This window comes from Oryctolagus cuniculus, chromosome 17, assembly GCF_964237555.1.
Source record: "Oryctolagus cuniculus chromosome 17, mOryCun1.1, whole genome shotgun sequence".
NCBI lineage: Eukaryota > Metazoa > Chordata > Mammalia > Lagomorpha > Leporidae > Oryctolagus > Oryctolagus cuniculus.
The window spans coordinates 16,957,123-16,979,532 of NC_091448.1; the positions used below are offsets into that span (position 1 = coordinate 16,957,123).

At 41.7% G+C, this 22,410-nt stretch overlaps 1 protein-coding gene and 1 long non-coding RNA gene across 4 annotated transcripts in view; both read left to right on the forward strand.

The window, feature by feature from the left end:
* Positions 1–22,410, forward strand: part of CDC27 (cell division cycle 27) — an 87,236-nt gene that overhangs the window by 22,961 nt on the left and 41,865 nt on the right. For all 3 annotated transcript variants that reach the window (XR_007911351.2, XM_002719460.5, XM_008271658.4), the window contains exons 3-9: positions 3,623–3,770; positions 5,271–5,396; positions 12,107–12,204; positions 13,039–13,193; positions 13,298–13,509; positions 14,408–14,522; positions 21,624–21,739. Coding sequence is in view for 2 of the 3 variants with exons in the window: in XM_002719460.5 (XP_002719506.2) it covers positions 3,623–3,770; positions 5,271–5,396; positions 12,107–12,204; positions 13,039–13,193; positions 13,298–13,509; positions 14,408–14,522; positions 21,624–21,739 (970 nt within the window). In the remaining variant the exon portion in view is untranslated. The remainder of the gene's footprint in view (positions 1–3,622; positions 3,771–5,270; positions 5,397–12,106; positions 12,205–13,038; positions 13,194–13,297; positions 13,510–14,407; positions 14,523–21,623; positions 21,740–22,410) is intronic.
* LOC138846052 (uncharacterized) lies at positions 6,426–6,967 on the forward strand. The gene is made up of 2 exons (XR_011383439.1): positions 6,426–6,563; positions 6,926–6,967. It is a non-coding gene; the product is annotated as an uncharacterized lncRNA (long non-coding RNA).

Below are 22,410 nucleotides of genomic sequence, written 5' to 3' on the forward strand. Positions count from 1 at the left end.
GTGGACTAAATGAGGAAAAAATGCATTGGTGCAGCTAATATGGTAAAGCCTTGGGGAAAGAGAGAAAGATATTGGAAATACAGTATGTATTCAGATGATTAATCAGACATAAATTTTGTCTGCATTTTTTTTATAAGGAATTGCTGTCTGTGAGACCATGTGAAACTGGGAATGTAGCTAGTAAAAGGAAGAGAAGGGAAGAGAGCCAACTGAAGACGCTGGTTCAGCATACATTCCTAGGTTATTTTTAGGGTCCTAACCTAAAGCTCAAAATTGATTTAAGTCTGTCTAATCTTTATCTTAAATGAATGTAGGTTTTGCATCCTACACCTTAAATTGTTTATTTTTAATAAAAATGCATTTTAAATTACCATAAAATTGCTCACCATCTTTCTCCCTCTCTCAATGATTAATGGACCAGATGTTTAGATTACAGTGGGCTTATTAATTTCAGTGAATTGGGCTCAGCTGAAGAGAAATAAATGCAAAAAAGTTTAGCATTTATTTCTCTTTGTTCGTCTTGGTATTGAGAGCCCATCCTGTCTGAAACAGCACATGTTTGTTTTGACAGGCAGAGTGGACAGTGAGAGAGAGAGACGGAGAGAAAGGTCTTCCTTTGCCGTTGGTTCACCCTCCAATGGCCGCTGTGGCCGGCGCACCGCGCTGATCCGAAAGCAAGAGCCAGGTGCTTCTCCTGGTCTCCCATGTGGGTGCAGGGCCCAAGGACTTGGGCCATCCTCCACTGCACTCCCGGGTTATAGCAGAGAGCTGGCCTGTAAGAGGGGCAACCAGGACAGAATCCAGCGCCCCAACTGGGACTAGAATCTGGTGTGCCGGCGCCGTAGGCGGAGGATTAGCCTAGTGAGCCGCGGCAACAGCAACACTTAAAAACATTGTTTACTAAAGTTGTGTTAAGGTCATTACTAAGGGCAAATATTCAGAGTATTATGAGGGTACTTAAGAAGATTCTTAGAAAAATGGAAGTAGGGGCCAGTGCTGTGGCATAGTAGGCTAAGCCTCCACTTGCGGTGCTGGCATCCCATACGTGGCTGCTCCTCCTCTTATCCAGCTTTCTGCTAATGGCCTGGGAAGGCAATAAAAGATGGCCCAAGTGCTTGGGCCCCTGAACCCATGTGGGAGACCTGGAAGAAGCTCCTGGCTCCTGACTCCTGGCTTCTAGCTTCAGATCAGCCCAGCTCCAGCCATTGCTGCCATCCGGGGACTGAAACAGCGGATGGAACATCTTTCTTTCTGTCTCTCCCTCTCTCTATAACTGTTATCTTCGAATAAATAAATCTATTAGAAAATGGAAGTAAAACATGAATATATTTTGGTGCAAAAATTGTGAAATTCATGCAGTTTGTCTATAATACACGTATTCCATTAACTTTTTTTGTTTTTAAATTTATTTATTTATTTGAAAGGTTACAAAGAAAGAGGGAGAGACAGAGAGAGCTATTCTGTCATCTGGCTCTCCTATGTGGGTGGCAGGGGGCCAAGTACTTCGGGCCCTCCACTGCTTTCCTAGGCACATTAGTAGGAAGCCTGATCCGAAGTGGAGTAGCTGGGACTCAAACCGGCACCCATATGGGATGTCAGCTTCGCAGGCTTTACCCATTATGCTACAGCACCAGCCCCTGTGAACTTGTCTTTTAATTCTGTTTTCCCATGAACTTTTTAAAGTACCCTATACTAAAGATATGGCATAGTATATGATTTTTAGGCCATTATTGATCCAAGACTTTTCTTTCTTTTTTTTAAGATTTATTTTATTTATTTGAGAGGCAGAGTTACAGAGAGAGGGAGAGACAGACAGAAAGAGAGGTCGTCCATTGCTGGTTCACTTCCCAAATGGCTGCAATGGTGGGAGCTGGGCTGATCTGAAGCCAGAAACCAGGAGCTTCTTCTGGGTCTCCCATGTGGGTGCAGGGGCCCAAGCACTTGGGCCATCCTCCACTGCTTTCTTTCCCTGGCCATTAGCAGAGAGCTGGATCGGAAAAGGGACAGCCAGGATATGAACTGGTACCCATATGGGATGCCTGAGCATGTTATATAAATATAATGTTATATAAATAGTTGTGCTATACTGTTTAGGAAATAAAACAAGGAAAAATATCCATACGTATTACATACAAGCATAATTTTTTTGATCCACAGTTGGTTGAATCCACAGATATATTACTGATGGATACAAAGAAAATCTAATTTTAGACACCACTGTCTCTTAGTAGAAAAGCTTCCTGAAATTCCCGTATCTGCCCTTCCCTGCCTCTTGCCTTTCCGCCTTTCAAGTCAACCAGTTCTCTTTACTTTGCTTCTTAAAACCCTTCACAGGGTGTGGGCATTTAGTCTACCTTTTAAGACACCCTCCTCCCTTCCGAATTGCATTTCAGAACACCTGTGTTCCATTCCTGGCTCCAGCTCCTGACTCCAGCTTCCTGCTAATGCAGACCCTGAGAGGCAGCAGGGGGTAAATCAAGTGACTGGATTTCTACCACCCACCTGGGAGACCTGGTTTGCGATCCTGCTCCTGCCTTTAGCCCAACCTGATCTGTTGCAGTCATTTGGGGAGTTCAGTGAATGGGAGTTAGTTCTTTGTCTGAAATTAGTAAATATTTATTTAAAAAAAAAAAAAATGGAAGTCTGGGTAAAGCCCACTGCCTGTGATGTTACTATCCTATATGGGCACCAGTTCATGCCCCAGTTGCTCCATCCTGCTAATGGCCTGGGAAAGCAGCCAGAGATGGCCCAAGTGCTTGGACCCCTGCCATCAGTGGGAGACCCAGATGAAGCTCCTGGCTTCAGCCTGGCCTAGCCCTGGCTATTATGGCCACCTGGGGAATGAACCAATCGATGGAAGGTCTGTCTTTCCCTTCCTCTCTGTAACTCTGACTTTCAAATAAGTCCTTAAAAAATAAAATGAAAGTGGGGCCAGTGCTATGGTGTAGCGAATAAAGCCGCTGCCTGCAGTGTCGGCATCCCATATGGTGCTGGTCGAGTCCCGGCTTCTCCACTTTCTGCTATGGCCTGGGAAAGCAGTAGAAGATGGCCCAAGTCCCTGGCCCCTGCACCCACATAGGAGACCCGGAGGAAGCTCCTGGCTCCTGGCTTTAGATCGGCACAGCTCCGGCCATTGCTACCAATTGGGGAGTAAACCAGCAATTGGAAGACCTCTTTCTTTCCCTCTCCTCTCTGTGTAACTCTGACTTTCAGATAATAAATGTTTTTAAAAAGAAAAGGAAAGAAGACAAACCTTTAGAAGAATTTACTGTAATAATCTGTCCCTAAATCTTTACATAGCTTGCAGAGTCCTGTATAGTCCAGCCAGCTGCTTTCTTCTCACGTATTGCTACTTTCCTTCTCACACAGTAAGGAGTATTTTATAATATTCCCCAGTCCTCTATGGTACCTTTACTCCAAACATGGTTTTAAAGTATTTAAGAGCACTGTTAGCTCTATCATCAAAATATTTCTCTCTAATTCAATTTTGAAATAATGAGTGATTTTTTGTATTAAATAGCTTTCCTTGTTTTTGTTGCTAAACTTGTTTATTGACAGATAAACTGATAACCACTAAGTATACTGAACAATAGTCAATTTTTCTTCTAATGTTTGTTCTTAGTGCACTCCGAAGAAGCCTTGTTTTTACTGGCAACCTGTTATTACCGCTCAGGAAAGGCATATAAAGCATATAGACTCTTGAAAGGACACAGTTGTACTACACCACAGTGTAAATACCTGCTTGCAAAATGTTGTGTTGATCTGAGCAAGTAAGTTTTAAAATATTTTCTGCCTAATTTTGTTCAACTTACACTAGAATTTTGGATAAAATTCTACTGACGGATTAAACTGACTCGGTAGCTTCCTCTTTTTTTGGTAGCAGGGATTTGTATTTCAATAACATTTGCCACTATTGTCTGTGGCATTACTTTTGTTATGGGCAAATATCATTGTTATGGTAATACATAATGGAATTTAACTCTGGTGAAATTGTTATGACTAATTCTAATTCTTATCAATTTCCAAAATGATCACAAATGTGTTTCCTTTCCTTTGCTTTCAGTGTTAGACCAATTTGAATAAGCCTGAAAATCTGCCCATCACTTGAAACTAATAATCCTTTGTGTCTAGATGGTTTATAGATTCCTTTCAGGATGATTTTACTTGGGAACTACTATCTACCCCTGTAAAGCAAGGGGACAGATTCAGAAGAGCACTGCTTTTTGTGCATTACATTTAAACCTTGTTCAAAAAATGGAGGCATCTAGAGATAGAGTCATGTTCTGTTAAATTCTTTTCTATACTATAGGAGATGGAATAGTGGTAAAACTGACTTAAGAGATAATTGTAAAAGCCTGTAGATGTTTTTGGTTTTTAGGTTTATAGTGGGAAGATACAAATAATTCTCATAGTCACTGAAGGTAGATATATAATGATATGAAGTATACAGTGATTAATTGATGACTTTTAAGTTAAAATATCAATAAAATTTCCATAACATTTATCATTAAATTACCTTTAAATTCCAAAGATTTTAATATTGAAATCTTAAAACTCATTTAATTTGCCTGTTAAAATCCTGTGATGGGTAAAAGAACTTTAGATATCATCACTATGTTCAGGATATGCTGTGTAAACTTGAGAGTTTTCTACATGATGATTTTGATTGTTTTTAATTTAAAAATATAAACCATTACAACCTGATATGCTAAAAAATGTAGTGAAATCAGATAAGTTTTTTTCATTAGTTGAGTGTGTGATTTTCTGTGTCAAGAAAATATAATTAACAAGTAAAAAGAGATAAACTGGTAGCCAAGTTTCATTTATAAGCTGTAAAATGGCTGAGTCCATAAAATATGCAACTTTAAAATGCTAGTCTTGTTTTGTTTTCATGTTCGTATTTCAAATAATTAAAGAACTAAGAAGGGCTACCATATTTGTGAATGAAGAACCATTCATATTTTTTCTGCAGTATAATGATTATCTTTTATATCTTTTGACATGAGTAATGAATATTACTTAGACTAGATTTGTACATAGAGACTAAATTTAACTGATTCTGTTTTTAAATTCAAAACTAAAATTTTGAGGTCATAAATATTCAGCCTCTCAAATGATTGTAAATACGTGTTCACCACTATTCCAAAAGTACCATGAATTTTTTGCTATATATGTTCTCATGATTAGATGTATATTGGTAATGAAGGATGTCTTTACCTGAAGTGTTTTTCATATTGACTTTTAAAAATCTGTAAATTTGCATTTTAAAGGCTTGCAGAAGGGGAACAGATCTTATCTGGTGGAGTATTTAATAAGCAGAAAAGCCATGATGATATCGTTACTGAGTTTGGTGATTCAGCTTGCTTTACTCTTTCATTGTTGGGACATGTGTATTGGTAAGTAAAAGTGATTCAAACTACCACAAAAGTGATTTCCAAGTGGGAATGTTTTGTAGTTTAAAAAAGCCCATGTTGATCTGTGTCTGAAATAATGGTTGTCTGAGTCATGCAGTCTTCTGATTCCATTACCTGTTAAACATGTGAAATGGTGATTCAGTTTTCGACTCTCCAGGTAGCTTTAATGATACTAGTAGCTACTGCAGCACTGATTAACTGCTGAGTTCCCATACTGTTAATTTTTCGCCTTGGATGAGGAGAGAATCTTTGCACTAAGGAAAAAGAAAAGAATGCTGTTTGTTTTCTCTAGTCCGGAATAGCACTGCAGCTCCTTAGAGACTGGAAGACAAAGTTCAGTAATGTTCCTCAAATGGTGTATGAGCAGGAGATTTTGAGATATGTAACAAGAAATTTCCTACAATAGTAATTTTACAAATAATTTTTAAACTTATTTAAATTTTTTAAAAGTGAGAGTGAATTCAAATTTATCACTATGATAGCATTGTTCTCACTGATTTCCTTCTGAACTACTTGTGGGGTTCAGGAGTACAGGATAGAGATACAGGTAGGATAACAGGAATGATGAGTCTGCCCATGTTAGTGTTCACGTGTGTAGATGTCCTCTGTTGTGTATCATAGGAATAGTGACTGGGGCTGCTGGCTAAAGAACCAGGATAGCATCTGTTTTAAGATAAACTGAAGCTAGTTGAATGGAGGTCTTTAAAAACCTTGAAAATGTAATTTTGAGCAGAATGAAATATTTGGCTGAATTTTGAGACCCATTGCATAAGTTGTAGAGGTATGTCTAGTCATTGACACCAATCTTTAGAACATAAAGTAAGTAAAGCAATATGGATGTGTTCGTTTATCTTAAGAAAAGGACTGGAAGTAATAAATTTTGTTTATGTAACTATGATTCTTGTCATTCATTCAAGAAGCTTAAAATCTATCCCCTCATTATAGCTAGATGCAGACCTCAGTACTGGGAACATAAAGATAAATAACTCGCAGTCCCCACCCTCAAGCTTTATAGAATAGAAAGAGAGAAGCAGTAAATAAAAATTTATATAAGTTTTTGTTATAATAAAAGTGCTATGATAAAATATGAATGGCATTTTGTTCAGATGAGAAACTAATCAATTCTACTTGATTAAGAAAACAAGTGAGGCCGGCGCCGTGGCTCAATAGGCTAATCCTCCACCTTGTGGCGCCGGCACACCGGGTTCTAGTCCCGGTCGGGGCGCCGGTTTCTGTCCCGGTTGCCCCTCTTCCAGGCCAGCTCTCTGCTGTGGCCAGGGAGTGCAGTGGAGGATGGCCCAGGTGCTTGGGCCCTGCACCCCATGGGAGACCAGGAAAAGCACCTGGCTCCTGGCTCCTGCCATCGGATCAGCGCGGTGCGCCGGCTGCAGCGGCGGCCATTGGAGGGTGAACCAACGGCAAAGGAAGACCTTTCTCTCTCTGTCTCTCTCTGTCCACTCTGCCTGTCAAAAATATAAAAAAAAAAAAAAAAAAAAAAGAAAACAAGTGAGATGGTAACTAGGAAAAACTGTAGAAAGTAAATATTGATATCGTCTCAAATCTATAGGGTGACTTCCAAAAGAAGTAGATATTTGAGGATTGTAAATTATATGATAGGAGAAATATATTAAAAACTGAAAGATTAGTTTTCAAAATTTTATTAAGGGAGCAGTGAAGAAAGAGGCAGACCTTCCATCCTCTGGTTCGCTCCCCCAATTGCCTGCAATAGTCAAGGCTGGGTCAGGCCTAAACCAGGAGCCAGGAACTCTTATCTGAGTCTTCCCATGTCAGTGGCAGGGTCCAATTACTTGGACCATCACTTGCTACCTCCCAGGATGCACAACAGCAAGAAGCTGGAATTGGAATCAGAAATGGAGCTGCGAACCAGGCACTAGTATATGGCACAAGTATATATTGCAAGTGGTATCTTAACTGTTATGCCAAATGTCCACCCTGAAATATTAATTCTTAAAGACTACTATGTCTTTTACTCTTAAAATATTAAGTAAAATGAAATGTTATAAATATATTCTTTGGTTAAAACAGATGATAAAAAGTTATATGTAGACAGAAAAACCTGTAACTACTGGGAAATAAAATAGCATGCTTCTAAACAACTCACAGGGTGAAGGGGAAATCTCAAAAGAAATTTTCTTTTGAAAGATTTATTTTATTTATCGAAGAGTTATAGATAGAGGTAGAGACAGAGAGGGAGAGGTCTTCCATGTACTGGTACACTCCCAAAAATCCACAATGGCTGGAGCTGAGCCAATCCAAAGCCAAGAGCTTTCTCCAGGTCTCCCACGTGGGTGCAGGGGCCCAAGGACTTGGACCATCCTCCAGTGCTTTCCCAGGTGTATTAGCATGAGCTAGATTGGAAGTGGAGCAGCTGGGATTTGAACTGGCTCCCAAATGGGATGCCGGCAGTGCTGGTAGGGGCTTTAACCCGCTGTGCCACAGCACCTGCCTCTCAAAAGAAATTTTAAAAATATATTGAACTAAGGCTGGCGCCGTGGCTCAACAGGCTAATCCTCCACCTTGCGGCACCGGCACCCCAGGTTCTAGTCCCAGTCGGGGTACCGGATTCTGCCCTGGTTGCCCCTCTTCCAGGCCAGCTCTCTGCTGTGGCCAGGGAATGCAGTGGAGGATGGCCCAAGTGCTTGGGCCCTGCACCCCGTGGGAGACCAGGAGAAGTACCTGGCTCCTGCCTTTGGATCAGCGCGGTGCGCCGGCCACGATGGCCATTGGGGGGTGACCAACGGCAAAGGAAGACCTTTCTCTCTGTCTCTCTCTCTCACTGTCCACTCTGCCTGTCAAAAAAAAAAAAAAAATATATATATATATATATATAGAGAGAGAGAGAGAGAGAGAGAGAACTAAGTGAAAAGGATAATACAACATTAAGAACTATGAGGTAGCCAAAGGTATTTTAGACAGATACAGTCTCAAATAAGTAATCTAAGCTTTCACCAAAAGAAACTGGGAAAAGAGGAACAAAATAAACCAAGAAACAGAAAGAAGGAAATAATGAAGCACAGATATCAGAAAAATGAAAAATAACAGAGAAAACCACTGAAATCAAAAGCTGATCCTTTGAAAAGGTCAATATAATTGATAAAACTGATCTAAAAAAAGGGACAAAAATTACATCAATCAAAAATAAAGGCAGAAACATCTACTTACCTTGAAAATATTAAGAGGATCTGTATGCTAAAAACTCAAAATAACGGCCTGCACATTAATTGACAACTTAAATGAAGTGAACCAATTCCTAGAAAACCACACACTACTGAAGCTCACATAAGAAATAGAAATATGAAGTAGGTAATCTGAATTGTTTGGAAATTATGAAGGAAATGCTGATTTGTAGTTAAAATTCTTTCCCAGTTCCAGACAATCTCTTCCCCAAAAATGAGATAGTTTCTAACTTATTTTATATGGCCATTATCACTTTGATTCAAAAACCAAGGATTATACAAAAAAACTAGAAACCAATATATCTTAGAAACACAAACATAAGAAACTCAATAAAATATTAGCAAATCATATGAATTTAATGACACGTAACAATAATAATACAGCTTCTCAAAAAATTAGATTTACTATATTATCCAATAATTATACTTCTTGATCATACCCTAAAGAATTAGAAACAAGACCTTGAAAAGTCAATTGATTTTTTTTAAAGATTTTATTTATTTATTTATTATTTGAGAGGCAGAGTTAGAGACAAAGAGAGGTCTTCCATCTGCTGTTTCACTCCCCAAATGGCTACAAAGGCAGGAGCTGGGCCAGTCAGAAGCTGGGAGTTTCTTCTGGGTCTCCCATGTGGGGGCAGGGGCCCAAGCATCTAGGCCATCTTCTACTGCTTTCCCAGGTCATTTGGAGAGAGCTGGATCATACATGGAGCAGCCGGGACTCAAACTGTCACCCATATGGATGCTGGCACCACAGACAGAGGCTTAACTTACTGTGCCACAGCGCTGGCCCCATCAATTGATTTTTTTTTTTTTTTTTTTTTTTTTTTTTTTTTTTTTTTTTGACAGAGTGGACAGTGAGAGAGAGAGAGACAGAGAGAAAGGTCTTCCTTTTTGCCGTTGGTTCACCCTCCAGTGGCCGCCGCAGCCCGCGTGCTGCGGCTGGCGCACTGCGCTGATCCGATGGCAGGAGCCAGGTACTTATCCTGGTCTCCCATGGGGTGCAGGGCCAAAGTACTTGGGCCATCCTCCACTGCACTCCCTGGCCACAGCAGAGAGCTGGCCTGGAAGAGGGGCAACCGGGACAGAATCCAGTGCCCCAACCAGGACTAGAACCCAGGGTGCTGGTGCTGCAGGCGGAGAATTAGCCTAGTGAGCCACCGCGCCGGCCTCCATCAATTCATTTTTTTAAATTTTTTTAATTTTCACTCTCTTAGATACAGAGAGAAAGAGATCTTCCACCCACTCACTGGCTCACTCTCCAAATACCTAGAACAGATGAGGCTGTACCAGTCTAAAGCCAGGAGCCCATAGTTCAATACACATCTCCTAGTAGACAATAGGAACCAAAATATGCATTAAGAGGAAGTTGGAATCAGGAGCCAAGCCAGAATTCAGAAAACAGGCACTCTAATATAGAATATGGTGTCCCAAGCAGTATCTTAAACAAATGGCAGTGATACACCAAATGCCTACTCCCTGGTCAATTGATTTTTTTTTTTTTTTTTTTTTTGGACAGGCAGAGTTAATGAGAGAGAGACAGAGAGAAAGGTCTTCCTTCCAATGGTTCACCCCCCAAAATGGCCGCTACGGCCAGCGCGCTGCACTGATCCGAAGGCAGGAGCCAGGTGCTTCCTCCCGATCTCCCATGCAGGTGCAGGGCCCAAGGACTTGGGCCATCCTCCACTGCACACCCAGGCCACAGCAGAGAGCTGGACTGGAAGAGGAGCAACCAGGACTAGAACCCAGGGTGCTGGTGCTGCAGGCGGAGGATTAGCCTAGTGAGCCACAGCGCCGGCCTATTGATTTTTGACAGAGGTGAAAAATTGTGTGGAGGAGAGAACACTTTCAAACAAAGATGATGCTGGTGCAATTGGACATCCATTGGGAAAGAATTGAGCCTCAATCTAAACCTTACACCGTATTCACTTATCTATTGGAGAGGCAGAACTGCTACCCACTAGTTCACTCCCCAGAGGCCCACAATGTCTGGGCCTGGACAAGGATGAAGCCAGGAGCCTGGAACTCAGTCAGGGTTTCCCTCATAGGTGGCAGGGTCCCCAGCTTCTTGAGCCATCTTTTGCTGCCTCTTTGGGTGCACATTAACAGGAAGCTGGAATTGGGAACAGAGCTGAGACTTGAACCCAGGCACTTGATAGGGGATATTGGCTTTCCAATCAACGTGTTAACCACTAGGCCAAACACATACCCCAAACCTTAAGTCTTATTAAAAATTTAACTCAATCATGGATCTAAATGTAAACATAAAATTATAAAATAGTCAGTTAAGATGCTCACATTCCACCTCTATCTTTCTGTCTTCTTCCCTGTCCCTCTCTCCCATTTCCCTCCAAGTTAATTAAAAAAAATTAGTGGAAAAGAATAATATATGTAGACTATATATATAGAATATATTATATATAGGAGAAACTCTTTATGACCTAGAGTTAGGCAAAGATTTTGTGGACATCTTGGTCAAAAGACAGTGCATAAAACAGTTAATAAATTGGTCTTTATTGGAATTAAAGCTGCTTTGTGAAAGACAATAGTGCAAATAAAAACTACTGACTGAAGGAAAAAAAAAACAGATTTTATGTAGAATATATAAAGAACTCAATAATAAAAAAAAAAAACCATCCTCTTAGAAAATGGACAAAACACTTGAACGGATACTTGATGAGAGAAGATATATGGGTGGTAAATAAGCAGGTGAAAAATGTACCAAATCAATAGCCATTAAAGAAATTCAAGTAAAAAATAATCATCAAATGGTAATATATACCTATTAGACTGGTTAAAATAAAAACTGGCTGCCGGCACTTGTGGCTCAATAGGCTAATCCTCCACCTGCGGCACCAGCACCCCGGGTTCTGGTCCCAGTCAGGGCGCCAGATTCTGTCCTGGTTGCTCCTCTTCCAGTCCAGCTCTCTGCTGTGACCCGGGAGTGCAGTGGAGGATGGCCCACGTCCTTGAGCCTTGCACCCCATGGGAGACCAGGAGAAGCACCTGGCTCCTGCCTTCGGATCAGCACGGTGCGCCAGCTGCAGCACACCGGCCGCTAGGGAGTGAACCAACGGAAAAGGAAGACCTTTTCTCTCTGTCTCTCTCTCTCACTGTCCACTCTGCCTGTTAAAAAACAACAACAACAACAACAACAAACTGGCAATACCAAGCGCTGAAAAGGTTGCAGAGCAACAGAACCCTAAGTACTTGGCTCTGCACCCACATGGGAGACCTGGAAGAAGCAGCTTCTGGCTTCAGATCAGCCCAGCTCTGGCCATTAACGCCATTTGGGGAGTGAACCCACAGATGGAAGATCTTGTTCTCCCGCTCTTTCTAACTCTGCCTTTCAAATAAATAAATCTTTAAAAAAAGAAGAAAAAGAAGAGTGCTCTCTGGACTTACATGATCTTTACCTAATTTTCTATACCCAAAATTTCATAATAAGTGTTTTGGGGTTTGTAGCTTTTTAAATCTGTTTGTTTCCCTCCACAGCAAGACAGATCGGCTTGCCAAAGGATCAGAATGTTACCAAAAGAGCCTTAGTTTAAATCCTTTCCTCTGGTCTCCCTTTGAATCATTATGTGAAATAGGTAAGTTTGTGGAGGCAGCAGAGGTCATGGTCCTGCATTTCTTCTCCATCCTTCTGAACTGCTCCCACCCTCCACTTAATTTTTAGAATAATACAAATCCTCTATCCACAAAAAAAATATTTTTGTGAAGTTAAAGGCTGGTAAAAATGAGAGTAAGAAGTCATTGAGAAAAATGTTTCAGGAATAATATGACCTTTCATTACTCTACCTGAAAAAGTCAGTGGTCTCTACTTTTAGCCATCTGTCTGCCTCAAATGTGGCCTATAGACTGAGTAGTATTGTGCATATAATACAAAATCACTTTCTGGGTTAAAAAAATTAATAGAATTCCCAAAGAATTTAATACCTGGAATAGAAACTATTAGATAAATAAGGCTTGGACCATCCAGGGAGAGAGAGTTTCAGTATATATGTTAGGATGCGTTAACTGCTTTAAAGCATGTATCTGTACACATGGAGGTGCTTCAGCTTGATTATTTACTGTGTCAACTCCAGCCTCACCCTTTGCCTTGAGAAAAATGAGATCTAGTTGCTTTATGTTTTTAGAACAAACTCTGAAATCTGGATTTTCCTGAGCTTTAGTACAAGTTAGAGTCCTTGCAGTTTAGTTTATTTCCTGAATTTGCAGCTTTATTTTAGGAGTAAGTTTTTGTGATAAGTTGATGGATAGGCAGATGGGAGATAACTTTGATTAGTAGAAATGGACTGGAAAATTTAAAAATTCTGGGTAAGGCTTTATTTCCAGTGATTTATATGTACTTGAAAAAAACTTTATCTTTCATTTCCTCACAGGCAACTTTTTGTTTTTTTTCTTTTTTTGGGGGGTCTTCACAGGTGAAAAGCCAGATCCTGACCAGACCTTTAAATTAACATCTTTACAGAACTTTAGCAGCTGTCTGCCCAACTCTTGCACAACACTAGTATCTAATCATAGTTTATCTCACAGACAGCCCGAGACAGTTCTTACAGAAACACCCCAGGACACAATTGTAAGTGTATCATACTTTAATGTTCAAAATATTATAAAGCTAAAAAAGAATAATCTGAACTAAATAATGTATTGTAAATGACATTGAGAAATTTTCTGTTTTAGGAATTAAACAGACTGAATTTAGAATCTTCAAATTCAAAGTACTCCTTGAATACAGATTCCTCAGTGTCTTACATTGATTCAGCTGTGATTTCACCAGATACTGTCCCTCTTGGAACAGGAACTTCTATATTATCTAAACAGGTTCAAAATAAACCAAAAACTGGTCGAAGTTTGTTAGGAGGACCAGCTGCTCTTAGCCCATTAACCCCGAGGTAAGTCAAACAAACGGTACTTTAAAATGTGGCATATTATGTGATCTTATGATTCATAGTAATATAAATTAAATAAATTTAAGCCTCCTAAATCACTGTTGAAATAGGGGGCACACCAGTTCTCAGAAAATGAAGTAAAACAAAAGATACCAGGAAAAATAAAATGTAATGTTAAATTAGGAGACATTTTAAAAGCTCTTAGATATGCCTCAATTAGCTAGTGTACACATTAAAAGATACTGTCTTTGTCTTTATATCAGTGGAAGGCAGTGAACTCCTTGAAGTACTGGCATGCTTATGACATAATCAGAGCAACATTAGTTACTGTTAAAATGCTGTGTTCCAAAACAGGCAGAAAGTATTGGTTGATACCTGTCAATATGATTTATTTTGTCAAATTTATTAAAAGTACATATATGTTTTCACATAAGAACCCAGCCTAGGGAACACATATGCAAGAATATCAAAATAAAAGGTCATGTGCTTATGGGAATAAAGTTCCCAGGCCAGGCACTTACTGAGATAACATAACCATGAATTTGTAACAATTTCTTTGTAATTGTGTCTAAATTCCATAAATAGTGGAATTCCAAGAATGTGAAGTATTTAGATCATTTGGGTCTTAGCTTTAATAAAATCATTCTTTATTTCTAATAATTCTCCTAAGACTAGTTGTTGCTATACAATATCATTCCCTGTTTGATTTCTTGTTTTATTTTAGTTATGGTGGGTGGAATAGTCTACATTCACAGTTTATTTATAATCTGCCCCTCAGATACTCACTGCCCCCAAGACTGATTTGCCATTCTCTTCCTTTTAGACCTTCTAATTTAAGTATACTGCTGCTTTATATATGCCTTGATGACTTTTTGACACCTTGATTTCAACCTCTTCTCAGTTTTGGGATTTTGCCATTAGAAACCCCAAGTCCTGGAGACGGATCCTATTTACAAAACTACACTAATACACCCTCTGTAATTGACGTGCCATCCAGTGGAGCCCCTACAAAAAAGGTATTTTCTGTGTAAAATGCAGCTTTCTTACTGATTAAAGAAACTTGCTTTAAAGTCTAATCTGTTTAAGGTTCAGAGAGAATCCAGCTTTATATAACTGCCATTGCCTTAGAATTATTTGTTTTTAAGAGGAGTAATGGGATTTTTAAAATTGTGAGCCTGGTTCTGTGGCTTAGTAGGTTGGGCCCCCTCCTGTGGCACTGGCATTCCGTATAGGAACTGGTTCAAGTCCTGGCTGCTCCACTTCTGATCCAACTCTCTGCTGATGGCCTGGGAAAGCAGTGGAAGATGACCCAAGTGCTTGGGCCCCTGAACCTGAATGGGAAACCCAGAAGAAGCTCCTGGTTCCTAGCTTCAGATTTGCCCAGCTCTGGCTCCAGCTGTTGCAGCCATTTGAGGAATGAACCAGCAGATGGAAGACCTCTCTGTCCTTCTCTGTTGTAACTCTGCCTTTCAGATAAATAAATAAATTAATAAATTAAACTTTTATTATTTGAAAGGCAGAGAGAGACAGAAATCTTCTATCCCCGGGTTCATTCCCCAAGAAGCCTGCAACAGGCTGGGGATTGGCCAGGCTGAAGGCAGGATCCTAGACCTCTATCCAGTTGTCCTGTATGAATGTCAAGGACCCACTACTTGGACCAGCACTGTGGTGCAGTAGGCTAAGCCTCCATTTACAGCACTGGTATCCCATAGTGCACCAGTTCCTGACCCAGCTGCTCCTCTTCCAATCCAGCAATCTCCTATGGCCTGGGAAAGCGGTGGAAGGTGGTCTAAGTGCCTGGGCCCCTGAACCCACATGAGAGACCTGGAAGAAGCTCCTGGCTCCTGGCTTCAGATTGGCCCAGCTCTGGCTGTTGTGGCCATTTGAGGAATGAACCAGTGGATGGAAGACCTTTCTCTCTGTTTCTCCCTCTCTAACTCCACTTCTCAAATAAATAAATACATCTTTACAAAAAAAAAAAAGAAAGAAAGAAAGAAATTAGAGCCACTACCTGGGCTATCCCCCATTACCTCCCAGATGCACATTAGCGAGAAGTTGGAACTGGAGTAAAGCTGGGACTCAAACCCAGGCCCTCCAGTACAGAATGAGGCGTTCCCAAGTGGCGTCTTAACTACTGCACCAAATGCCCATCCTGGAGTTCTTGATCTAAATGTGAAAGAATGCCATCATTGTCATAGCCTCTTTATTAGCAGTATGTTAGGAGACACAGAACTTTGCTCTTTGGGTCAAGTAAGATTAGAATTCAGGGTCAGGGGCCAGTGCTGTGGAGTAGTGAGTAAAGCTACCGCCTACAGTGCCCACATCCCATAGGGGTGCCAGTTCAAGTCCCGGCTGCTCCACTTCCCATCCAGTTCTCTGCTATGGCCTGGGAAAGCAGTAGAAGATGGCCCAAGTCCTTGGACCTTTTTCCACATGCATGGGAGATCCAGAAGAAGCTCCTGGCTCCTGGCTTCAGATTGGCCCAGCTCCGGCCATTGCGGCCAATTGGAGAGTGAACTAGCAGATGGAAGACCTCTCTCACTCCATCCCTCTCTCTCTCTGCTCTGCCTCTGCCTCTGCCTCTGTTTTCTCTCTCTGTGTAACTGACTTTCAAATTAATAAATCTTTTTTTTTAATATTTATTTATTTGTAAGAGCGCACAGAGTGAGGAGAGGCAGAGAAAGAGGCCTTCCATCTGCTAGTTCACTCCCCAACTGGCCACAATGGCCAGAGTTGCGCTGATCTGAAGCCAGGGGCCCAAGGACTTGGGCCATCTTCTGCTCTCCCAGGCCACAGCAGAGAACTGGATCGGAAGAGGAACAGCCAGGACTAGAACCGGTGCCCATATGGGATGTCGGTGCTTCAGGCCAGGGTGTTAACCCGCTGCGCCATAGCTCTAGCCCCACAAATTAATCTTTAAAAAAGAAAAAGAACTCGGGGCTAGCATTCTAATCTTGGCGTAGCAGATAAAGCCACAGCCAGAGATGTTGGTATCCCATATGAGTGCCCGTTCAAGTCCCAGCTGCTCCACTTCCTATCCAACTCTTTGCTAATGGTCTGAGAAAGCAGCCAAAGATGGCCCAAATTGGGAAGACCTGGATGAAGTCCCTGGCTCCTGGCTTCAGCATGGCCCAGCCCAATAAAATCTTTAAAAAAAAAGTCTAGCTTACTGCAGTCAGCATATAGCTAAGTAAACATATATTCATATTTTCCTTTCAATTTCCTTTTTTAGCCAAGTGAAGATTGTTTTCTGTCATCTTGAATGTAAATAAGAGAGATTATACCTGCCTTTCTTTTTACTTTTTCCTACCACTGTGTGTATATAGCAGTGGGGGGGGGGGGGGGGGGAATTGGTTGTTATTTTAAAGATTTATGTATTTGTTTGAAAGAGTTACACAGAGAGAGAGAGAGATATCTGCCATCTGCTGGTTCACTTCCCAAATGGCCACAACAGCTGGAGCTGAGCCAGGCAAAAGCCAGGAGCCAAGAGCTTCTTCTGGCTCTCCCACGTTTATGGCAGGGGCCCAGGCACTGGGGCTATCTTCAGCTGCTTTTCCCAAGCCATTAGCAGGGAACTGGATCGGAAGTGGAGCAGCCAGGACATGAACTGGCATTATAGGCAGCAGCTTTATCTGCTGTGCTACAATGCCAGCCATGGTTTTTTGTTCTGTTTTATTTTCTTGGTTTGTTTTTTTTTTGTTTTTTTTTTTTATTACCATTAATAGTTACATGGAAAAAATGTAAAGCCAGATATTTGGGCTAATAAAATTTTCATGGTGAATATTCCTAAATGTGGTAAAATATTTGCCAGTATTCCTGTAATAAATACTGTAAGATGTTTCTTTTTCCTTTGAGAAGTAGAGTTACAGAGAGAAAGGTTTCCCATCAATTGGTTCGCTCCCCAAAGTGAACATCTGGTAGAACTGGACCAGGCTGAAGCCAGGAGCTTCTTCTAAGTCTCCCACATGGGTGACAGGGGCCTGAATCAGAAGTGGAGCAGTGGAAAACCAACCAATCCCCATATGGAATGCTGGCTTTGCAGGTCGTATTTTTACCCACTATACCACAATGCTGACCCCTAAACCTGATCTTTAAAAATTAGGGGCCGGCGCCGCAGCTCACTAGGCTAATCCTCCGCCTTGCGGCGCCGGCACACCGGGTTCTAGTCCCGGTTGGGGCGCCGGATTCTGTCCCGGTTGCCCCTCTTCCAGGCCAGCTCTCTGCTGTGGCCAGGGAGTGCAGTGGAGGATGGCCCAGGTGCTTGGGCCCTGCACCCCATGAGAGACCAGGAAAAGCACCTGGCTCCTGGCTCCTGCCATCGGATCGGCGCGGTGCACCGGCCGCAGCGCGCCGGCCAAGGCGCCCATTGGAGGGTGAACCAACGGCAAAGGAAGACCTTTCTCTCTGTCTCTCTCTCTCACTGTCCGCTCTGCCTGTCAAAAAAAAAAAAAAAAATTAGGAACCATGGGGCCAGCGCCGTGGCATGGTGAGTAAAGCTGTTGCCTGAAGTGCCGGCAACCCATAGGGGCACCGGTTCAAGTCCCGGCTGCTCCACTTTTGATCCAGCTCTCTGCTGTCGCCTAGGAAAGTCGTGGAAGATGGCCCAAGTCCTTGGGCCTCTGCACTTGCATGGGAGACCTGGAAGAAGCTCCTGGCTCCTGGCTTCGGCTCAGCTCAGCTCCTGCCGTTGCAGCCAATTGGGGAGTGAACCAGTGGATAGAAGACCTCTCTTTCTCTCTCTCTGCCTCTCCTTCTCTCTGTGTGTAACTCTGACTTTCAAATAAATAAATAAATCTTAAAAAAAAAAAAAACACCTGCTGTTATATTATGGGGGTGACATAATTGTAGAAATTTGTTTTATAAGTTATAAAAAAAATAGACATAATAACTTGATAGCATGCCAGATGAGTAGGCCAAAACCAGAAGTGCTAGAGTAGGCATTTTGACACAGCAGGTTAAGCCACAGTTTAGGACACCTCCATCCTTTATTAGGGTGCCCAATTTGAGTCCTGGCTACTCAGCTTCCCATCCAGTTTTCTGCTAATGTGCCTGGGAGGCAGCAGATGATGGCTTAAGTGCTAGAGCCCCTGCCACTGCATGGGAGGGCCAGGAAGAGTACCTCTTGATTCCTGGCTTCAGCCTGGCCCAGCCCTTCCCATCGCCTCTCCTCTCTTACCCACCTCCTCCTCCCTCCATCTCCTTCTCTTTCTGTAACTCTGACTTTTGATTAAATAAATAAATCTTAAAAAAAAAGAAGAAGAAGAAGAACCAAAGCAATTAAGGACAATTTAGGCAGTGAACCAGGTACATGATTTCAATGCCCAAATTATAAAAGCCACTTCTTCCTCTTCTGACTGTTCTCTTCTTACCTATTACAAAGCATTTCAGAAAAGTCACATGTATAAATTTATATGCAGTATCAACTAAAAATATCAGACCAAGTATAGCAATAAGTGCAGTACATAATTCTTTCATAAATAAAGAAGGGACAGGGCTGATGTTTTGTCCCTTTGGTGAATATAGATGTCCTGGTTTAGAGAAGGGAGATGATGGATTTTGAAGATTAATATTCTGAGGTGGTTATAGATTAAGTAAAAATTTTCAGTGTATAGTTGGAAGAAAGAATATGCTTGGTGTTAGAAGCAATAATTGAAGCTGTTAAAATGGCCCAGGCTTGGGTCTGGGATTGTTCAACAGTATGTTAAGCTGCCACTTGCAATGCTGGCATCCCATAAGGGAACTGGTTCAAATCTCGGCTGCACCACTTTCGATCCAGCTCCCTGCTAATACACCTGGAAAAGCAACAGAGGATACCCCAAGTCCTTGGGCCCCTGCACCCACATGGGAGACCCGGGGGAAGCTCTTGGCTCTTGGCTTTGGCTTGGAGCAGCCCCAGCTGTTGCTGCCATTTGGGTAGTGAACCAGCTAATGGAAGATCTCTCTCTCTCCCTCCCTGTCTCTAACTCTACCTTTAAAGGGGGCAGGGTAGGAGGGCAGCACTGTGGAGTAGTAGGTAAATCTGCTGTCTGCAGTGCCAGCATCCCATATGGGCACCAGTTCAAGTCCCAGCTGGTCCATTTTCCACAATTGATCTTAGCCAAAGGGCCAAGAAGCCCTTGGTCCACTCTCCATCCAGCTCTCTGCTTTGGCCTGGGAAAGCAGTAGAAGGTGGCCCAAGTCCTTGGGCCCCTGCATCTGTTTGGGAGACCTGGAAGAAGTTCCTGGCTTCGGTCAGCCCAGTTCCAGCTGTGGTGGCCATTTGGGGAGAGAACCAGTGGATAGAAGACCTTTACCTCTCTCTCTCTCTCTCTCTGCCTTTCTGTAACTTTGCCTTTCAAATAAATAAATCTTTAAGAAAATTATCTGTAGGAAACCAGGGTAACAGTAAGTTTTGAAGAAAATTGTCTCGTAGCGAAAAATGATTCACTGATATAAAAAGTCATAGATCACTTTAAGAAGAAACTAAGTGATGAAAATGGATAGAAATAAAGTAATAAATTAGAAAAGACAGAAGAAGCAAGCAAAGATATTTTTCCTTCCAAGGGAGTAGGGACCAGTTAATGAAAGATAAGAAAAACTAAAGAAAAATATTACATGTTTTTATGTAGAAAGCAGAAAGACAGAGATCTCTCATCTGCTGTTTTACTCCCTAATTCCTGCAACAACCAGGATGGTCCAGGCTGAATCTAGGAGCTAGAAACTCCATATGGATCTCCCATGTGGGTGGCAAGGACCTTCCCAGGGTCCACATTAACAGGAGCTGCAACATAAGCATAATTACAGAGCAAGACACGAATCCAGGCACTCTGATGGGTGATGTGGCATCCCAGGTAGCATCTTAATTAGTAAGCCAAACTCCCACCCCTGGAAAGAAATATTAATTCTAAAAAGCAATTTCCATAGATTTTCTAAAGTAATAAGATTTTTTTTAGAAAATGAGTTGAACTCATAGAACTCTTTTATTAAGTGACAAAGAAGAAATATAAAATTTTATTATTTTCCTAAAATTCTTCAGTATTTTGCCTCAGTATAAAAGGTTTGCAATAGAGGATGATCACAATGAGATAGAAAGAATAGATTTTGTAAATTTTGAGCCTTTAATTGAAAGTGATAAAAAAAGGATGATGTTGAGGTAAAAATAATCTGAGATTAAAATGAGGAAATAGGCTCACCATCTCTACTAATGTAGTAACAATTATTAATTGATATTAATAGTTTATATTTTAATTTTTAATGCTATTCTTTTAAAATTTTATTTTCATTTTACTTGAAAGGCAAAGAAATAGAGATCTTCAGTCCACTGATTCACCCCCCAGATGCCTGCAACAGCAGGCCTAGAACTCCATCCTGGCCTGCATGTGAACGGCAGGAACCCAAGTTCTTTGAGCCGTCATCTGTAATCTTCCAGGCTATACATTAGCAAGAGGCTGCATGGGAAGTGGAGTAGCCCAGACTGAAACCAGACCCTCCGATGATGGGATGCTGACATTACAAGCAGCAGCTTGAACACTGTGCCAAATACCACCCGTATTCTTTTTTTTATTTGAAAGGCAGAGTTACAGAGAGAGGGAGAGACATACAAAACAGAGATCTTCCTTCCACTGGTTCACTCCGCAAATGGCTGTGGTGACCATATTGGACCAGGCTGAACCCAGGAGCCAGGAGCTACTTCCAAGTCTCCCGCATGGGTGCAGAAGCACAAGTTCTTGAGCCATCCTGTTTATTTATTTATTTATTTGAGAGGCGAGGAGGCTCCCTAAATGCTCTGTGATTTGGTCTGGGCTGAAGCTGAAGTTGAGACCTGAGAATCCAATCCTGATCTTCCATATAGGTAGCAGAAACCCAATTGCTTGAGCCATCTTTGGTGCCTGCTGGAGTTAGTGCTAGTAGGAAGCTGGAATCAGGAGCTGGAGCCAGGAATTGAACCCAGGCACTGTGATGTGGGACACAGGGAATCTTAACCACGAGGCTCATGCCCTTCCCAGTTTGTGTTTTAACATGATAATGTGTACCATCTCTTTTCATTGGGAAAATGTAGATGGGGAGAATCATGGTATCTATTTATTTACAACGCAGTCTATAATTCACAAACCTTAGACCTTTTTCCTGTTTTACAGTCTGTTGCAAGAATTGGCCAAACTGGAACAAAGTCTGTCTTCTCTCAGAGTGGAAATAGTCGAGAGGTAACTCCAATTCTTGTTGCACAAACACAAAGTGCTGGCCCACAAACAAGGTATTTATCATGATGTCATTAGTTAAAATTGCTTAGCATTTCTTGCCATAAAATTTATTCTCCAATTTAGGCAGGTTTTGACACTCAAGACCTCTAGAATAACCAGAATATATTTTTAACATATAAAATTTGAAATATCTAACTTCCTGGAAAAAAAAAAAAAACAGTGTAATTTGAATGAGTTTTATAAATGTAAATAAGACCTAAGTTAGCTAACATAGCTTTTTTTTTTTTTTTTTTTTTTTTTTGACAGAGTAGACAGTGAGAGAGAGAGACAGAGAGAAAGGTCTTCCTTTGCCGTTGGTTCAGCCTCCAATGGCCGCTGCGGCCGGCGCACCGCGCTGATCTGAAGCCAGAAGCCAGGTACTTATCCTGGTCTCCCATGGGGTGCAGGACCCAAGCACTTGGGCCATCCTCCACTGCACTCCCTGGCCACAGCAGAGAGCTGGCCTGGAAGAGGGACAACCGGGACAGAATCTGGCGCCCCGACCAGGACTAGTACCCGGTGTGCCAGCGCCACAAGGCGGAAGATTAGCCTATTGAGCCATGGCGCCGGCCAACATAGCTTTTCAGTTTAATTGCCTAATGGATTTGTTAAAACTAGATATTCAAGTACTCCATCATAATAATCTTGTATACATGATCTTCTCGATAGGTCAAGAGTACATAGA